Source organism: Telmatherina bonti, assembly GCF_933228915.1.
Source record: "Telmatherina bonti genome assembly, chromosome: 19".
NCBI classification, from domain to species: domain Eukaryota; kingdom Metazoa; phylum Chordata; class Actinopteri; order Atheriniformes; family Telmatherinidae; genus Telmatherina; species Telmatherina bonti.
Genome location: NC_136617.1, coordinates 4,324,229 through 4,342,629, shown reverse-complemented (window position 1 = coordinate 4,342,629; position 18,401 = coordinate 4,324,229). Strand labels below are relative to the sequence as shown.

At 43.8% G+C, this 18,401-nt stretch overlaps 2 protein-coding genes across 2 annotated transcripts; both read right to left on the bottom strand.

The window, feature by feature from the left end:
- Positions 1–2,212: 2,212 nt before the first annotated feature.
- On the bottom strand, positions 2,213–5,355 carry LOC306769817 (XK-related protein 8-like; the record flags this gene model as incomplete). Its single annotated transcript, XM_079258549.1, has 3 exons — positions 2,213–3,709; positions 4,176–4,366; positions 5,060–5,355. The coding sequence occupies 3 exons, from the start codon at positions 5,353–5,355 to the stop codon at positions 2,976–2,978; spliced, it is 1,221 nt and encodes a 406-aa protein (XP_079114675.1). The 3' UTR covers positions 2,213–2,975.
- A 1,151-nt stretch (positions 5,356–6,506) lies between these two features.
- Positions 6,507–11,946, bottom strand: xkr8.3 (XK related 8, tandem duplicate 3; the record flags this gene model as incomplete). Its single annotated transcript, XM_079258548.1, has 3 exons — positions 6,507–7,339; positions 10,827–11,014; positions 11,621–11,946. The coding sequence occupies 3 exons, from the start codon at positions 11,944–11,946 to the stop codon at positions 6,585–6,587; spliced, it is 1,269 nt and encodes a 422-aa protein (XP_079114674.1). The 3' UTR covers positions 6,507–6,584.
- Positions 11,947–18,401: the final 6,455 nt, after the last annotated feature.

The following is an 18,401-nucleotide window of genomic DNA, read 5'->3' as shown; positions in this document are numbered from 1 at the left end:
CTAACGGTTTGGTCCGTTGTCCTGGCTCACAGTTTGGTCCGTTGTCCTGGCTCACGGTTTGGTCCGTTGTCCTGGCTAACGGTTTGGTCCCTGCCATGGCTAACATATCTGTCCCCGTCCTGGCAAATGATTCAGTCCCTGTGATGGCTAGCAGTTTGGTCCCTGGACTGGCTAACTGTTTGGTCCATTGTCCTGGCTAACGGTTTAGTCCCTATAATGGCTAACAGTTTGGTCCCCGCCCTGGCTCGCTGTTTTGTCCCTGTACTGGCAAATGGTTCGGTCCCCGTCACAGCTAACGATTTGGTCCCTGTACTGGCTAGCAGTTTGGTCCCCGTACTGTCTAGTGGTTTGGTCCCCGTACTAGGTAGCGGTTTGGTCCCCGTCCTGGCTCACTGTTTGGTCCCTGTAGGAGCCATATTATAAGACATGAATGTCTGCGAATATGCTGATGTGTGCAGGCTTGATTGGCACTTGGGTGGAGGGTGTGTCACTTTGGGTGTGAACGCACACATTACAAATAGTTGCACTGACCTGAGCGCATCGTTTTGGCTGTAAGGATGTAGAAGTGGGGTGAGCTCGGGAGTAAACTTTTTGTTGACCACAGTTAGATGTTTTTGCTCTGCGTATTGTTTGTTCTTTGTAATTTATTTAAAGTAACTATAAAAATAAACAAACGCAATAAGGAGAACATACATCTTGGTGCGCGTCATCAATATCTCCTGTGTTTAGCCTGCAGCGGCTAAGTAGATAATGGCGTTGGACAGTCAGCTGCAACAGTCCCTGTATTGGCTAATGTTTCTGTCCCCGTCCTGGAGATTGGTTAGGTCCCCGTCATGGCTAGCGGTTTGGTCCCTGTCCTGGCTAATGGTTTGGTCCCTGTCCTGGCTAGCGTTTTGGTCCCTGTCCTGGCTAGCGTTTTGGTCCCTGTCCTGGCTAATGGTTTGGTCCCTGTACTGGCTAATGGTTTGGTCCCTGTACTGGCTAACGGTTTGGTCCCTGCCATGGCTCACGTATCTGTCCCCATCCTGGCACATGATTCGGTCCCTGCGATGGCTAGCGGTTTGTTCCCTGGACTGGCTAACTGTTTGGTCCATTGTCCTGGCTAATGGTTTAGTCCCTGTAATGGCTAACAGTTTGGTCCCCGCCCTGGCTCGCTGTTTGGTCCCTGTACTGGCAAATGGTTCGGTCCCCATCATTGCTAACGGTTTGGTCCCTGTACTGGCTAGCAGTTTGGTCCCCGTACTGGCTAGTGGTTTGGTCCCCGTACTGGCTAGTGGTTTGGTCCCCGTACTGGCTAGTGGTTTGGTCCCCGTACTAGCTAGCGGTTTGGTCCCTGTCCTGGCTAGCGGTTTGGTCCCTGTCCTGGCTAGCGGTTTGGTCCCTGTCCTGGCTAGCGGTTTGGTCCCTGTCCTGGCTAACGGTTTGGTCCCCGTCCTGGCTAGCAGTTTGGTCCCCGTCCTGGCTAATGGTTTGGTACCAGTCCTGGCTAACGGTTTGGTCCCTGTCCTGGCTAACATTTCTGTCCCTGTCTTGGCTAGTGGTTTGGTCCCTGTCCTGGCTTAACGGTTTGGTCCCTGTCCTGGCTAGCAGTTTGGTCCCCGTCCTGGCTAATGGTTTGGTACCAGTCCTGGCTAACGGTTTGGTCCCTGTACTGGCTAACGGTTTGGTCCCTGTCCTGGCTAACATTTCTGTCCCTGTCTTGGCTAGCGGTTTGGTCCCTGTCCTGGCTAAAGGTCTTCTGTTCCCCGCTAAGACGTTTTTTCCTCCCAGATGTCTCTACATGCGGATAAATAACAGAGGTTTTCTTGTGAGACTGCTCAGAACCAGTTTTATCCAGTCCCGTTCAAACAGGAACCGCTTCCAGTTCCTGTTTGACTCTTGGACCGTGCAGTCAGTTCCGGGTGTCCTGTTTGTTTTGGTTCTGATCCAATGAGGCCGATCACCTTCATCCTCCTCCAGCATGTTTAGCAATGCTAATGCTAATGTAGCTTTAATTTGGCTGCTGCAATTTGTACGGATCAGGATCTTCATCCTGCATTGTTGTGGACATTGTGTCCATCTGGAAAATGTTTCCTTTCTACTACTTTGGATGTAAACAAACTTAATATATTCTCTCCATGAAGCCGAAAACGGTTCTGATGTCAGGCAACAGAAACATTTCAGATGTTTTATTTAGGAATTATTTATTTTTCATTAGCAGGTGATGGGGGGGCGTGGAGGTGAGCGATGGGGGGCGAGGAGGCAGGGGGATGGGGGGCCAGGAGGGAGGGGGTGGCACAGTGTCTTGCACAAGGGCACCTCGGTGTAACGGGAAATCGAACTGCCGACTGTTCCTCCTGAGCAGCTGACAGGAAGTCAGCTGTTAGTCTTCCTCTGATGAAGAGCCATGGATCTGCACCTCATTAGTATTCTGTGAGGTAAATATGCAAATCATATGCAAATTAGCACTTGTAAAAGCCCCGCCTTCCACGCCTTCCTGGTTATGGCTGAATAATTCCTTGAAGCTGCGACCTCCAGCCCATTTTCCTCCCGAATCATCGTCTAAATAAAATTATTTTCAAATAATCTGAAGCAGCTTCGGTGGGAAGATTCCCAGCACCAGGTCCACGTCCCAGATGTTTGTCCACATCTGTCCAAACTCGTCTCTGTGCTGCTTTCTCTGCAGTGGGAAAACCGATGTTCCTGCGGAGTCTGAACCGGGTCAGCATGCGATCCGAAAGGCCCGTACAGGTCGGTATGGAGACCAGAGTCCAGTCCACATCCTCCAGGTCTTCAGTTAGGATCTAGACAAGTCGGACTGGCTCTTGAGCAGGCGAGTAAAACATTTAGTTTTGGTTTTTTTCCAGACCTGCAGAACCTGAACGTGTCACGGTTTACGTCCTCATCCCGACTTGCAGACACGAGGAGGGAAGACGGCGTCTCTGGTGATGAGGGAGTCTGCGATCCTGATCGGGACTCTGTGGCCCACCTCCAGGTCAGGAGTAGAACCTCTCAGCCAGCTTCCTCATCCGCTTGTTGCTTCGTTCTGGTTGGCTGCGCTCTGTGACATCATCGGCGTGCACTGCCATCATCCTGACAAGACCGTCGACCTGGTCTCCGGGCGACAGCCTCTCCGTCTCGCTGCTGTCCCCTTTCAGTTCGTCTCTGTGGACGTTCGGATGGAAGAACTTGTAGTATCCGAACTTCACTAGGAGGCCGACGATGTAAACCGTCACCACGGCGATGGCAGTGATGCCAGCGTACAGGGGCGGGAACGCAAAGTGAGGCGGGTCGGTGCTCATTTTCCAGAACCAAACGGCACACAGGACGGAGATGTCGGCCAGGATGTAGGAGTGGTACAGCAGAGTCCTGGTCCTGGTCTTCCCGTCCACTACGTTGAACCAGTTGAAGTACCAGATGAGGCCGACGGTGGCTCGGTAGACCCACTCCGCACCGGCGCCGTCCATAAAGTCCGTCTGGCATCGCCAGGCGCAGAAGAAGAGCAGCAGCCAGGAGCAGAGGACGTGCGTGAAGATGAAGCAGGGCAGAATGGAGGCGAAGAGCGCCATGGCAACCAGGCGAGACGTCAGCAGCAGCAGGTTCCACACAAAATAGACCACGGACGAGCCCACCGACTGCTTGGCCTTGTCGGGCAGGAAGGAGCGCAGGGAGCGGTGGTAGGTGGTCACGCTGAAGGCCACGGCCGAGATCGAACCCGTAGCCTTCAGCACTGAGGAAGAGGAGAGAAATATTCAGAGCTGGTAGAAAGATGGACAGAACTTCAGCAGTCTGAGACTGATCCTCCGTCTGCTGTGTACGATGTCAGAGAATCTGAGGGAATCCCTGTAGGCTGGGGACAAGGCTGGATACATTAACAGCAGACATGATTCTCTACTGGAAACCAGTGCATGGACTCAGGAAGCTTCCAGAAACCAGTGTGAACCCAGTTCATGCAGGTTAAAGCTCCATCATATGTGAAAAGGATCCAGAAACACACCGTCTTCTCTGGACCAAAGCTCATTTAAAATGTTCTGAGTGGAAACCTGGATGAAGATGTGGAATAGTTTGTGGACAGCATGGACGGCGTGTCCTGAGGACAGAGTCTCTATCAGGGAAGGCCGAGCCACATCCTGCCTCCAGCTGCAGACAGATGTTCCCACCGTGCAGCTGGAGGACCCTGAACACATCACACCCACCTGTGATCAGGTCCAGCTGCCCCTCCTGCAGGGAGATGGTGATCATGAGCACGAGCTGAGGAGCGCTCTCCGAGAAGGTCTCGAAGAACCGGAGCATGCACAGATCGTGGCTCAGGTAGACCGCCAGACCTTCAGGATTGCCGTCTCTGGACTTGAAGCTCTTCAGGGACACCTCCAGGACTCCTGCATGTCTGAGGAGGACAAAGGGAGACATGAGCATCTGCTGGGAGGACAGGAGAAGGCAAGGTGAGGAAGGGAGGGGAGGCAAGGTGAGGAGGTGGGATCATAATAAAATATTATATATCAATAATTTGATATAAATTGAAGGATTTTAAAACATTTTCATCATTTTATTATTTATTCATGTTCCTCCCAGCTGGTCGCCACGTCTGAACTAAATCTTTTCATATTAATATTCATGCAAATTTTTCCAAAAATGAAAAAATGTTAATATAAAACAAAAATAAAAAAATATATTGACAGAAGTATTGATCTATTAGATCATATTAAATACAGAAGCTATTTAATACTTAAATAAAATGAATGATCATAATAAAGCAGGTAACTTATCAAATAAAGGAGGTGAAGTTTATTAACTGATGGTAAGTTTACTGAACATTGATTAACTTCTTGTTTTGCTCTCCGTGGTTCTGTGTTTATCTTCGTCTGGAATGTTCCAGTCGTGTCCGATCGATCCTCCAGACGGCGTCTCCTGCCGACGACGCGACTCCGCTCCAACACAGGAAACACATTCATCAGATTTCATTTTCATTTCTCAGCGATCTCTGTTGGAATTTCCTGTTAAAGGAAGCTCTGAGCCACCGACACCCTCGCATTCACACAAAGCTGACTTTTCCCAGCACTCCTCTGGACCCTGAACGCACCTCAGGTAGATTCCCATCTGCAGCACATGAAGGAGCTTCACGGTGTTCACACTCATCCATCCCTCCACCTTCGTCTCCATCTGAAAGTTCTCGTAGGAGTACCAGAGCCAGCTGTAGACCTGGACCAGCGCGGAGGAGCCCAGCAGCAGCAGCAGCAGCACGGCCAGACTCAGGAAGGCCTGGTCCTGGTAGAAGTTCACCACCGCCCACACGTCCAGCCCGATGTCCAGCAGGAACAGCGGCAGCCCCACACAGCTGAACACAAAGTCCACTAGAGAGTACGTGAAGGTGGTCATCCTGCTACATTTCAGCTGTTCACACACACACACACACCGACACACTCCGCAGAAAGGAAGAAGAACCAAAGTTCAGCCACAAACTCCTCCCAGAGGCGGAGCTTCAGTCTTAAAGGGACAGGCGCTGAGTTTTTTTTTTCAAAGGAACTTTAATGACAACAAAACAGGAATGAGGTCAACATCTGGACCAAAGTCTGAACATCTGGACCAAAGTCTGAACATCCGGACCAAAGTCTGAACATCTGGACCAAAGTGAACATCTGGACCCAACAAAGTCTGAACATCTGGACCAAAGTGAACATCTGGACCCAACAAAGTCTGAACATCTGGACCCAACAAAGTCTGAACATCTGGACAAAATTCATTCAAACAAATAAAAAGATTAAAAGATGAAAACATCAGAAATCAGCAGCAGCTTCACCTGTTCCAGGTACCTGAGACACATTTAGCATAGTAACACACACTTCACACATGTAAAACGTGTTCCGCGTGACACAACACTGTAAAAAAAAAATGAGCTACGAGAAAAACTGTAAATGTTCACTAAATGCAGCAGAATAAATCTAAAGAACACATCCAGATGAGGCTCCATCAATGAATCAATACTGTCAATAATATTTAAAACTTTTCTTTAATTAGATAAATGTTGAAAATTCTACTTTTTTAAAACTTATTCTTAAATAAATTTTCTAAAAAAAATTTTTTTCATAAATTCATAAAAATTGTTTTTTTTATTTTCCATTTTTTACTCCAAACTTTGTCTTTACTGAAATTAGACTAAAATAAAAAAAATTGATTGTTTTATATTTCCAATTGTTTTTCTTTTATAAATTAAATCAATTTTTTTTTTAAATTGTGGATTTGATTAAAAATCCAAATGTTTCCAGTTTGAATTATTCATTTTCTTTTTTGTAACATTAAAATGTATCCTGTGAAATCTTTTTCTTTTTATTATATAGATTTATTTATCACCATAATTTCCATAATTATTTGATTTCTTCATTTTTGTCTTCTGATTATTTTGGTCTTCTTTAGAAACCAGAATGTCTTAGAAAATGAGACGGAAAGCAGAAAAATTCTGGCTAAATTTTTCCGCTGAAAGCAGAAAACTTATTAATTCCATGTGAATTTATTCATTGAACTGTTTCTGTGTTTTCAGTGTCTTCCGTTGCTACTCTCTGGGTGTCACACAGCTGTCGCCATGGTTACACGGCAGGGCGGGGGTCCGGTCACAGCTGCGAGGTCTCCGTTCTGTCCAGTTCCGGTTTGGTGCTCCTGTCGACGCGTCTCGGCCGGTAAAAGTGGGCGGCGTGGGACGCCATGCGTCTGTTGAGCAGCTGGGAGGACGGGACGTCGTCCTGCGCAGAGACGTCTCTGAAGGCCACTTCTGCGTCGGGCAGGTCGTCGGGCAGCCCGGGGTCCCTGGTGAGGGGCCGCCACAGCTTGGGGTGGAAGCAGCAGTAGTAGAGCGCCTTTAGCAGCAGACCCAGCAGGTAGGTCAGCGGCAGCGCCACCAGCAGCGCCACGCCATACGCCTCCGTCTGGACCGGGTCTCGGTGCATCCACCAGGCCGCCAGCAGGACGCCGCCGTCTGTGGTGATGAAGGAGTGGTAGATGAAGCTCCGCCCCCGCGTCCGACCCTCCGCCACGTTGAACCAGCTGAAGTACCAGATGAGCCCCACCGTGGCCCGGTAAAGCCACTCCCCCCCAGCACTGTCCATGAAGTCCGTCCTCTGTAGCCACGCCCACAGCACCAGAACGGGCCACAGGAGCAGGAAGTGGACGGCGATGAACCTGGGCAGGACAGACGAGAAGAGGGCGAGGGTGGCCACGCGAGGACCAATCAGCAGCAGGTTCCACAGGAAGTAGACGAGGGAGGAGCCCCAACCCTGCTTGGCTTTGTCCGGGAGGAAGGAGCGCAGGGAGCGGTGGTAGTCCACCACCATCCAGGCGATGGACGTGGTGGACGCAGCGATGCTCACGACTGCAGAGACACAGGTAGAACAGTGTCAACATGGACCATGTGATGCCTTCATATGACGTCAGAAAGAAAATCCTACTTTAAACATGAAGGATGCGCAGGTTAGCATGGTATTGTAGCAATATATCACCTTATTTAGTTATTTTTGTGTTATTGTTTTGTATTACTATTATGGCATTGTTGTATTATAGAAAATCATTGGTGTGATACCATGTTATTACTGCATTATTACATTAATACATGTTACTATCCTAGCTACATTATAGCAATATGCTATCACAATATCATTGTATTATAACTGTTATAACATTATTATGCGTTCGATTTCAGGTAAAGCTTGGAACAACAGGACGAGTCTGGACTTTAACGTGACCAATGAGACTAGGCTCATCTTAGCATAAAAACATGTTAGCATGCAAACCTATTAGCATATAGACATGTTAGCTTGCAAACATGTTAGCATGGGAACATATTAGCATTTAAACATGTTAGCATGGGAACATATTAGCATTTAAACATGTTAGCATGGGAACATATTAGCATTTAAACATGTTAGCATGGGAACATATCAGCATATAAACATATTAGCATATAAATATGTTGGCTTGTAAACATGTTAGCATAAGGGAGTGGATAGAATGCACCGGCAGAAGGCACTGTTGTGCCATATTTTGCCGAAAAGAAAAAAAAGGGAGAGCTTAGTGTGGTTTGTCCTTTAAGGGACACCATAGTCAGGAACATTTAGTTTGCGAGACGCCGTATTTTTCTCAGACCTTCCGTGTTACCCTGTAAGCAGCACCTACGGTCCTCTCCACTATGTACAGAAAAGCTATCTTGAAACAAAACCACCCAGACACATACTTTGGTTGTTGAATGTTTGTTAAAATAACGTGTAATTCGACGGACTACAATGGTGTGTGTGTGCAGATAATGGAAGTTGTGAACTGATGTTTTGAAGCTTTGCTGGCTGGAAATGGCATAAAGAACTACGTTGTCCCATCTTGTGTGTGTGCTGTAAAGCAACACAAGCAGGAAGTGCAGGGTACCTGTAATCTAAGTTCTGAATGTTTTTTTTATGTGTTACTGTGCCCTGTACTTAGTTATTTTACGTAAAATTCCTGTATGCTTGCAGGTTTTTTTTTTTTTTTGTACTATTGTTGTTCTGGAATGGAATGTGTTTTAACGTGAGACCTTCCCTATGACCCTGAAGGTCCTGTAAGTGTTGCACTGTAATTTTGAAGAATAGGTCGCCATCAAGGTCTCTGCCACAAGCCTGAAACCTGCGTCTCCTGTCCATTTCTCTGCACGACAGCCCTGCCCTCACCCAACAAAGAGACACAACGCTGAGCCCAAGGGGTGCAGAGAGCTATTCTGAGACAGCAGATGTATAGAGGGAGTGGGTTACATTAGCATGCGAACATATTAGCATATAAACATGTTAGCATGTGAACATGTTGGCATATAAACTTATTAGCATGCGAACATGTTGACATGTAAACATATTAGCTTGTAAACATGTTATAGAACTAATGGGCTCGACACACGGGATGAAGTCGCTTATTCTCCAGTCGTTTCCTTTGGAAGCTGCGCAATGAGGCGGAAATCTGTGGTATTATTCCACTATTGTTGCTGTTGCACTATTTTACAACCAATCAGAGAGGGTTTCATTGACAGTTCAAGAAAAACATTGATTTTGTGGGGTTTTTTTTTTCTTTTTTAAAGTAGAGTTAACAGCAAAATTTCTGTCAGCTTGAGCAAAATCTCCTGACTTGTCATGATTCATCTGTAACAGTGAAAATGCCTAAATTCTGTCCAATATCAGAACCAAAAACGTATTGCAGATTCTAGCTGTTGTTTGTTGCTCCTCGTGTGTTGAGCCCGTAAGCATGCAAACATGTTAGCATGTAAACCTGCTAGCATGTCAGTATGTAAACCTGCTAGCATGTTAGCATGTAAACCTGCTAGCATGTCAGTATGTAAACCTGCTAGCATGTCAGTATGTAAACCTGCTAGCATGTTAGAATGTAAACCTGCTAGCATGTCAGTATGTAAACCTACTAGCATGTCAGTATGTAAACCTGCCAGCATGTTAGAATGTAAACCTGCTAGCATGTTAGAATGTAAACCTACTAGCATGTCAGTATGTAAACCTGCTAGCATGTTAGAATGTAAACCTGCTAGCATGTCAGTATGTAAACCTGCTAGCATGTCAGTATGTAAACCTGCTAGCATGTCAGTATGTAAACCTGCTAGCATGTCAGTATGTAAACCTGCTAGCATGTTAGAATGTAAACCTGCTAGCATGTCAGTATGTAAACCTACTAGCATGTCAGTATGTAAACCTGCCAGCATGTTAGAATGTAAACCTACTAGCATGTCAGTATGTAAACCTGCTAGCATGTCAGAATGTAAACCTGCTAGCATGTCAGTATGTAAACCTGCTAGCATGTTAGAATGTAAACCTGCTAGCATGTCAGTATGTAAACCTGCTAGCATGTCAGAATGTAAACCTGCTAGCATGTCAGTATGTAAACCTGCTAGCATGTTAGAATGTAAACCTACTAGCATGTCAGTATGTAAACCTGCTAGCATGTTAGAATGTAAACCTACTAACATGTCAGTATGTAAACCTGCTAGCATGTTAGAATGTAAACCTGCTAGCATGTCAGTATGTAAACCTACTAGCATGTCAGTATGTAAACCTGCCAGCATGTTAGAATGTAAACCTGCTAGCATGTTAGAATGTAAACCTACTAGCATGTCAGTATGTAAACCTGCTAGCATGTTAGTATGTAAACCTGCTAGCATGTCAGTATGTAAACCTGCTAGCATGTCAGTATGTAAACCTGCTAGCATGTTAGAATGTAAACCTGCTAGCATGTCAGTATGTAAACCTGCTAGCATGTCAGTATGTAAACCTACTAGCATGTCAGTATGTAAACCTGCCAGCATGTCAGAATGTAAACCTACTAGCATGTCAGTATGTAAACCTGCTAGCATGTCAGTATGTAAACCTGCTAGCATGTCAGAATGTAAACCTGCTAGCATGTCAGTATGTAAACCTGCTAGCATGTCAGTATGTAAACCTACTAGCATGTCAGTATGTAAACCTGCTAGCATGTCAGAATGTAAACCTGCTAGCATGTCAGAATGTAAACCTGCTAGCATGTTAGAATGTAAACCTACTAGCATGTCAGTATGTAAACCTGCTAGCATGTTAGAATGTAAACCTACTAGCATGTCAGTATGTAAACCTGCTAGCATGTTAGAATGTAAACCTGCTAGCATGTCAGTATGTAAACCTACTAGCATGTCAGTATGTAAACCTGCTAGCATGTTAGAATGTAAACCTACTAGCATGTCAGTATGTAAACCTGCTAGCATGTCAGTATGTAAACCTGCTAGCATGTAACGATGTATTTTGTGTTGAACGCGAGTTTCCCCGAGTTCTTTGGCGTTTCACGACAGTATTTCTGTATACGACACTCACACTGAACGGCGCGGGCCCGGTTAGTCCGCAGCATGACGTAGACCATCAGGATGAGCTGAGGAGCACTTTCGCAGAAGGTCTCGATGAGGCGGAGCATGCTGAGATCATGGATGAGGTAGACGGCGTACTCCGAGCCTTCTTCCCTCTTCCACCACACCCTGAAACCCTGGCGAATGGCCGAGATGTGTCTGCAGAGACGAGCATCAGATCATCAACTTCCCCTGCAGCTCACTAACTGGGTTTACTGGTTACCACATCACTGAGGAAGACAGGTGTAATTTAGTTTGCATCACATTCCCACCTTCCGCCTTCTGTCCTCACGTTGTTTTTCTGACCTAAGGTCATGTTCTGATGAGAAAATCCATTTTTTTAAATAGATGAAATATAAAAAACAGCAGATTAAACTGGTTATTTAACTTTCATGGAGAGGATGTAAACATAAACAAGATGCTGCTGCTTTCATGGAGCATTAAACTGGAAAGTTACTGGTCAATAACTGGGATAAAACATCAGTAAGGTTAACTGGGTCTGAGTCTAGTCTGAATAACTTGCTAACTAGTCCAGTCAGTAACTCGGGTTAACTGGGTCTAGTCTGGGTTAGCAGCTGGAGGTTTGGTCAGAAACCTGCAGGTGATATTCTGGTTATTTAGGGAATAAAAAGAATTTTTGTTTTTCTTCTTTTCTGTTTAATAGTTAATAAACTGATGTTAGTTCAGATCTTTGGTTTGTTTTTCTGTGGCGGCACCACGCTTCCTCTGATGTGGTACAACATCCGGACCAGGACCAGGTTTTACCTGCAGAGGAAGCCGAGCTGCAGCACGTGCAGCAGGCAGAAGAGCTTCACTCTGTCCCCGCACAGCACCGTTCCCGCCCCGGTCTCCCCGCTGAAGCCCGGCAGCTCCCGGTCGTACTTGAACCAGAACCAGCTGAACATCTGGACCACCACAGACGACAGGACCATGAGTCCGACCAGCACACCGAACCAGAAGAAGTCCCCGCGGCAGTAAAACTCGGTGGCCACCCACACGTCGGAGCCCCAGTCCACCAGGAAAGTAAACACTCCGATCACGGAGAACACGAAGTCGATCCAGGAGTACTTGGAGAAAGTTCCGCGCTCCATGCTGCGCGGTCAGCCGGAGGGCGGAGCGGTCAGCCGGAGGGCGGAGCGGTCAGCCGGTTAGCCGGAGCGACCTGTTGCTGCTCCTGCTAGCATGCTGCACCGTTAACTCGCGCTCTTCCGTCCGGCGGAGCCGAAAAGTTGCCCGGACTTTAACATATGAATGACTTCCATCATAGCTGTGACCAGTAAAAGTTTCTGGGTTAAAACCTCGAATACAACTAAATAAAAATAATATTAATAACAAAAACCATAGACATCATGTCTATGACAAAAACAGCCAGAGGCGGAGGAGGACGGTTTTGGGTTGTAGTTAACCCCGCCCACCGCATGTCTTTATTGTATCAGTCCGGGACAGAACGGCGTGAACTTTAAACCACTCCGCTGCCCACTTCCGCTATTTATTCAATAAAATCATGCAAAGATTTGTTTGTTTGTTTTATGTGGTTTTTGAAGTTTGCTAGAAAAATGTTTGAGTTTTTCTTTTTTGTTTTTTTTTTTAAATAAAACGTAAAGAAATAAACTTTGTAAAAATGATTGATTGTTTGGATGGTAATGAGAATTTTCTTGAAATTTCTGTCTTATATAATTTGAAATAAATTATATGGAAACAAAATTCTGACATTTTAATAAAAAAAATTTCAGTATGAAGGCTCTTACAGGGTGTTTTTTTGTTTGTAAAAAAAAAAAATATATATATATATATACATATATATAGATAGATATATATATAGATATAGATATATAGATATAGATATATATTAGCTCCAAAACTTTACTTGAAATCCCAGAACTTTTATGTCATTTTTTTAAAAAAAAATCTTATTTAATTTTAGCACCTCCACCAGATATCACGTAGCATGAACAGAGATGTTTTCTAATACAAAAATATAACAAATTCATCTAAAACTTAAAGGTAACAAATATGTCAATAAATCCAAATTAATTTGAGATATTTTACAATGTACTGAAACACCTTTTTAAAGCTTTTTACTCTTCAAAATCCCATTCAGTGGTTTATGTAGTAATATTTATATGAATTAGTTTTCTGTGATTTTCAGTGAGGTGATTGTTTTCATGTAGTTCTATTTTGTTTGGAAATCTTTGAAGTTTATATTTGATCAAATGAGTAAATTTCTGAAAAAGTATTACAAGTATCATGCAAATAATCAGTTCCACAAAAATATTTGCACATAACATTTCATGTATATTAACCTTAATAATAATAAATTGATAGTATGTTATTTTCTTAATAATTTTGAATGTATTGAGTCAAAATTGTGACATTTCTTAAATATTTTTGACCAACCAATTAATAATTTTTTACAACTTAGAATGATGATATAGTTGGATCAACACAATTTACCAAAAAGATTGCTGAGAAAAAAGTTTTCATACACAAAAGTTTCTACCATCACAAGGGACTTTGACTGCCATGTTGTCTCTGTGATGCCACGCGCAGCACTGATCTGACGCATGCCTGATTAATTAAAAATGAACACATTAAATCTGATTGATACAATAAATGCCCAAAATTCCACAGCCAGGTGAAGACTGATCCCATCTGGTCTGTCCACAGCAGATGGTTTTTACCGGTCCAGCAGACCTTAATGCTATCAGCCACCACCCCAGCACATGTCAAGAAACATCCTGCAAATAAGGATTAAAATTGTTTACATGTAGGTGATTTACGTTACGCGCTGACGTTGCGGTAACGTATTGTGTCATTTCCTGTTTCCCTAGCGTGTATCACTGCGGATTGCTACGAGCCGTTGGCTCCTTTAACTTCTTTCTAACTTCTATCTATTGTTAACCAACCACTCACTTTAGCGCACAATATCTTCCCAAACCACTGTTCTATATATTGCCTTTATTTTTGGGATCTTTGGCTTTCTGTTTACTGACTTAAAACAGCTCAAGCACTCGGTTTTAGCATGGCTGCTAGCTCTCTTCCCACACCCCGGTCCCCTGCCTTTTCTTGCTCGGTGTGTCTGATGTTTAGCTACTCCTCCGCCTCCTTTAGTGATAACGGTAGGTGTATTAAGTGTAGCAGCGTGGCAGCCTTGGAGGCGAGGCGAGGCTCTGCGAGTTAGAAGCCCAGCTCCGCACTCAGTTAGGGAAGCAGTTAGTCAGCAAGCCCCCATTAGCCAGTGCGGAGCTACCAGCCAGGGCAGCTAGCCCACCTAGCCGTCCCTCAGCAGTTCCCGCGCAGCCGGGAGCCGAGGCGGGCTGGACGACGGTCAGGCGGAAGCGTAGCCTCAAACCAAAACCCACTGGCCACCACCGACCTGTTCACGTTTCTAAGAGATTTTCCCCGCTCGGCGACACACCTGCTGAGGCAGAAACCCTGATTATAGGTAGTTCCATAGTCAGAAACGTGGCACTAGAGACACCGGGGACCATAGTCAAACGCATTCCTGGGGCCAGAGCGGGCCACGTCGAATCGTATTTGAAGTAGGTGGTGTCCCGATAACAACGTGGGTTTTATAGATAATTGGAGCGCTTTTTGGGGAAAGCCTGGTCTTATTAGGAGAGATGGCATCCATCCCACGTTGGATGGAGCCGCTCTCTTATCTAGCAGTATGGACTCTTTTATTAGTCAGCTAAATTGACAACTCAGGGTTGGGACCAGGAGGCAGAATTGTAGTCCTACACACTTTTCTGCAGCTTCCCACCTGCCGCCGCCCACCCAAAACCCCATTCCGACCTTATACAACTTCCCAGCAGTAAGAATTAAACAACACAAAAACACTTCTGGGGTTAATCGTGAAAACCTCATAAAAATAAAAACAATGGATCTAATAAAATCTGAAAATAAGACAATAAAGTGTGGCCTACTGAATATCAGATCCCTCCCAAATAAGTCTTTATTAGTCAATGACTTGATAGGTGATCACCACATTGATTTATTCTGTCTTACGGAAACCTGGTTACAGCAAGAGGATGATGTTAGTATTAATGAAGCTACGCCAGCTAACTATTTAAACTTTCACATTCCTAGAACTACAGGCAGAGGAGGAGGTGTTGAAGCTATTTTTCAGTCAGAATTTTTAATTAATCCTAAGCACAAAACTAACTATAAATCCTTGGAATTCCTGACATTAAATTTATCTCATCCAAAATGGAATTGAGAGAAACCGCTCCTTTTAGCATTAGTGTATCGCCCACCTGGACCTTACTCCGAGTTTCTGACCGAATTCTCTGATCTCTTGTCTGAGTTAGTGCTGACTACTGATAAGGTCATTGTACTAGGTGATTTTAATATTCATGTTGACGATGAAAATGATAGTTTAAACATTTCCTTTAGCTCTATTCTAAACTCAATTGGGTTTTCACAAAATGTCAATGGAGCCACTCACTCTCATGGTCATACTCTTGATCTTGTTCTAACATCTGGTATTGAGACTGATAAGCTCAAAGTATTTCCTCAAAACCCTGTCTTGTCCGATCACTTCTTATTAACCTTTGAATTCACTTTATTTGATTACTCACTGACCAAAAATAAATTCTACTATAGTAGATGTTTATCAGACAATAATATTACAAAATTTAAACAATCAATTGAATCAATTTTTTCACCTCTACCATGTGTTAGCATGACTGAGAGTCCCCCTTTAAGCCTTACTCCTGCTCAGATTGATCAACATGCTGATACTATAACAGCTTCAATGCGTACAACCTTGGATAATGTTGCTCCCCTAAAGAAGAAGAAATTAGGTAAGATTATGAAGGCTCCCTGGTTTAATTCCCAGCTTCGAGCTCTAAAACAGGCGTCAAGGCGTTTGGAAAACAGATGGCGTTCATCAAGATTAGAGGAGTCTCACTTAACCTGGAAAGAAAGTTTAATTGTGTACAAAAAAGCCTTACGTACGGCAAGAACAGCTTATTATTCATCATTGATAGAGGAAAACAAAAACAACCCTCGGTTTCTTTTCAGCACTGTAGCCAGGCTTACTAGGAGCCGGAGCGCTGTGGAGCCATGTATTCCTTTCTCACTTAGCTGTGATGATTTCATGTATTTTTTCAGGAATAAAATTGATACTATTAGAGATCAAATTCACAATACTCTTCCTTCTACCTATAATGTTGAGCCTGTTGTGGTCTCCGAAGCATCCTTAGAACCAGGATCTGACTTGTGTCTAAATAGTTTCTGTCCTGTCCAACCCTCTGAATTAACTAAAATAATACCTTCATCTAAACCATCCACCTGTATCTTAGACCCTCTCCCAATGAGCCTCTTTAAAGAGTGTTGGGGAAAATTGTTATGAGTTTGGTTTGAATTAAGTATTAGACATATATGCATTGATTTGCTGTGATCCTGCTGTGTTTTGTGTCTATGCACAAAGCTTTCTTTAAGTTATATGATCCTTGTCTGGAATGTGCAGACAAAGTCTGAGACAGGAAGAGTTTCCTGCAGGGCATCTGTTTTTGTCAACTGCTTGGTTGACCAGTTGTCTAAAGGTTAGAGGTTAAAGGTAATAAAGTAATATAGTGAGTGATTGATGCTTAGTGAGTTCAGTTTAGTCTTAAATAAGAGATAATGATTGTTTCATATGGTGTGCTCAGCAACTAGGAGGAGTTAAGCATGGTTTATAATCGGGTGTTACTTCAGCATCTGCAGAGAGAGTTCTCTCTCCAAGCTCCAGCAGTGTGCTTGTATTAGTTTATAATAAAATGTTCATTGTAAGAAGACAGTTGACTCTTAGATGTATTACAACTTCTCAAGACCAGAGTATTTTCCACCACAGTTTTTGGGGGCTCGTCCGGGATCCTGCGTCAGTCCGCCCAGGTTGGGGTTAGACGGGTTGGCCACCTGAATCCACAGATTCATCCTAAGAACCTCAATTAGAGAATTTCAGAGGACAGGACGTCTTTCTCCCACCCGTGGTCGACTACGCCAGGACTCCTTCTGAACCAGTGTGAAAAGACAATGGTGAGAAGTGTTATTCTAAATTTACATTAATTTTCAGACTCAAACTGGAGTCAAACATTACTAGAAATTTATCACAAATTAATAATCAATATCTTAATTAATAATCACAATATTTTTCTGTTTTGTGGTCAATTGTCTTCATTATTCTCATTGTGACAGGGATTCTCCTCCTCACCTCCTCATCGAAAGAATAACTCAAGGGATAAGAGAATAACTTAAGACGAGATCAGGTTGACGTCATAAATAAAATCCTGTGAGTTTAAGTTAAGTTTAGGTTAAAGTTTAAGTTAAAAATCGTGAGTAACAAGACCAAGTCGTAAGTGCTGTGAGCTAGACGTAGCAAGACCAGACCAGTAAATCTTGTGAGTTACAAGACCGAGACCAGTAAATTAGTCAGTAAGTCCTGTGAGCTCGAGAAGCAAGACCAGGCCAACCTTGAGTTAGAAGACGGAGAGGAAAGCCATCTTGAGTGAGGAGGAACAGAGAAGAAACTGTGTGGGCTGGTTTCTGGAGACATTGAGAATTTTGCCTGATAATTCTACAAAGGTGTGGGATTGACCCTCTGTGTACATCCGCTGCAAACAGAACTAGTTCCTTTGCAGTAGGAGGTTGATGTACAGCACCATTAAGAAGTTGAAATCTCTGTCTTCATGTGAGGGTAAACTGGGGTGGTTGTGTAAAATTTCCTGTGTTAAACTTGATTGGATTGATTGTGTGGAGAATTAAAACCACGTCTTGTGAAGCCACACCGGACTCTCGCAGGAGAGCCTAGAAGCTTGTGTGGGGGTAGACAAACGTGGGGGCACGACCCATTCACATGCATTCATCCAACTGTTGAAGTGAATTGTTTGTGTAAAATCTAATTTACTGCAGTAAGAAAAAAAACGAAAAAAACAAACAACAAAAAATGTATGAGAGAAGGAAGTGAGGAAAAGAGTGTGTTCATTAAAGGCCTTCTGCTCACTGAAGGAGATGATGTCATAGCATGTTAGGCAGAAACAAACATATAAATCCTGTGTAAAATAGCTGCTTGTGCTTTTCTTCCTAAAGCTTTTATAAGAGCATAAAAGCCACTCCCTGTAAGAATGTGGAACCTTTTCCTAAGGAAAAGCATTCTTTATTATCACCTGAGAACATTTTAAAGAGCAACAACATATTAAGAATGAAAAATCTGAAATGTGAGAGATGTGATTTATAGTATTAGGAACTTATTATGTTAAATTACTGTACATTGTGTAGGCAATTAGCTTAGGTTTCTGTCTTTTCCCTTTCAGACATTCATAAGGTGATTTTTATTCCTTTACTACTGCAATTATTAATTTACGCCTAGCATGTCTAAATAAATCTAGATAAACTGGAAATAAATAATGCAGCTGAAGGATGCTGAAAATAAGCATAATGTTAGGAAAAAAAGAAAATTCTTGACCTTAAAATAGGAATGGTGAACCAACGTAACTTTGCTAGAGTAAATTTCCCTTGCAATAAGTTCACTTTAGCTAAATGTGAGCTAACGGCGAGAAGAGAA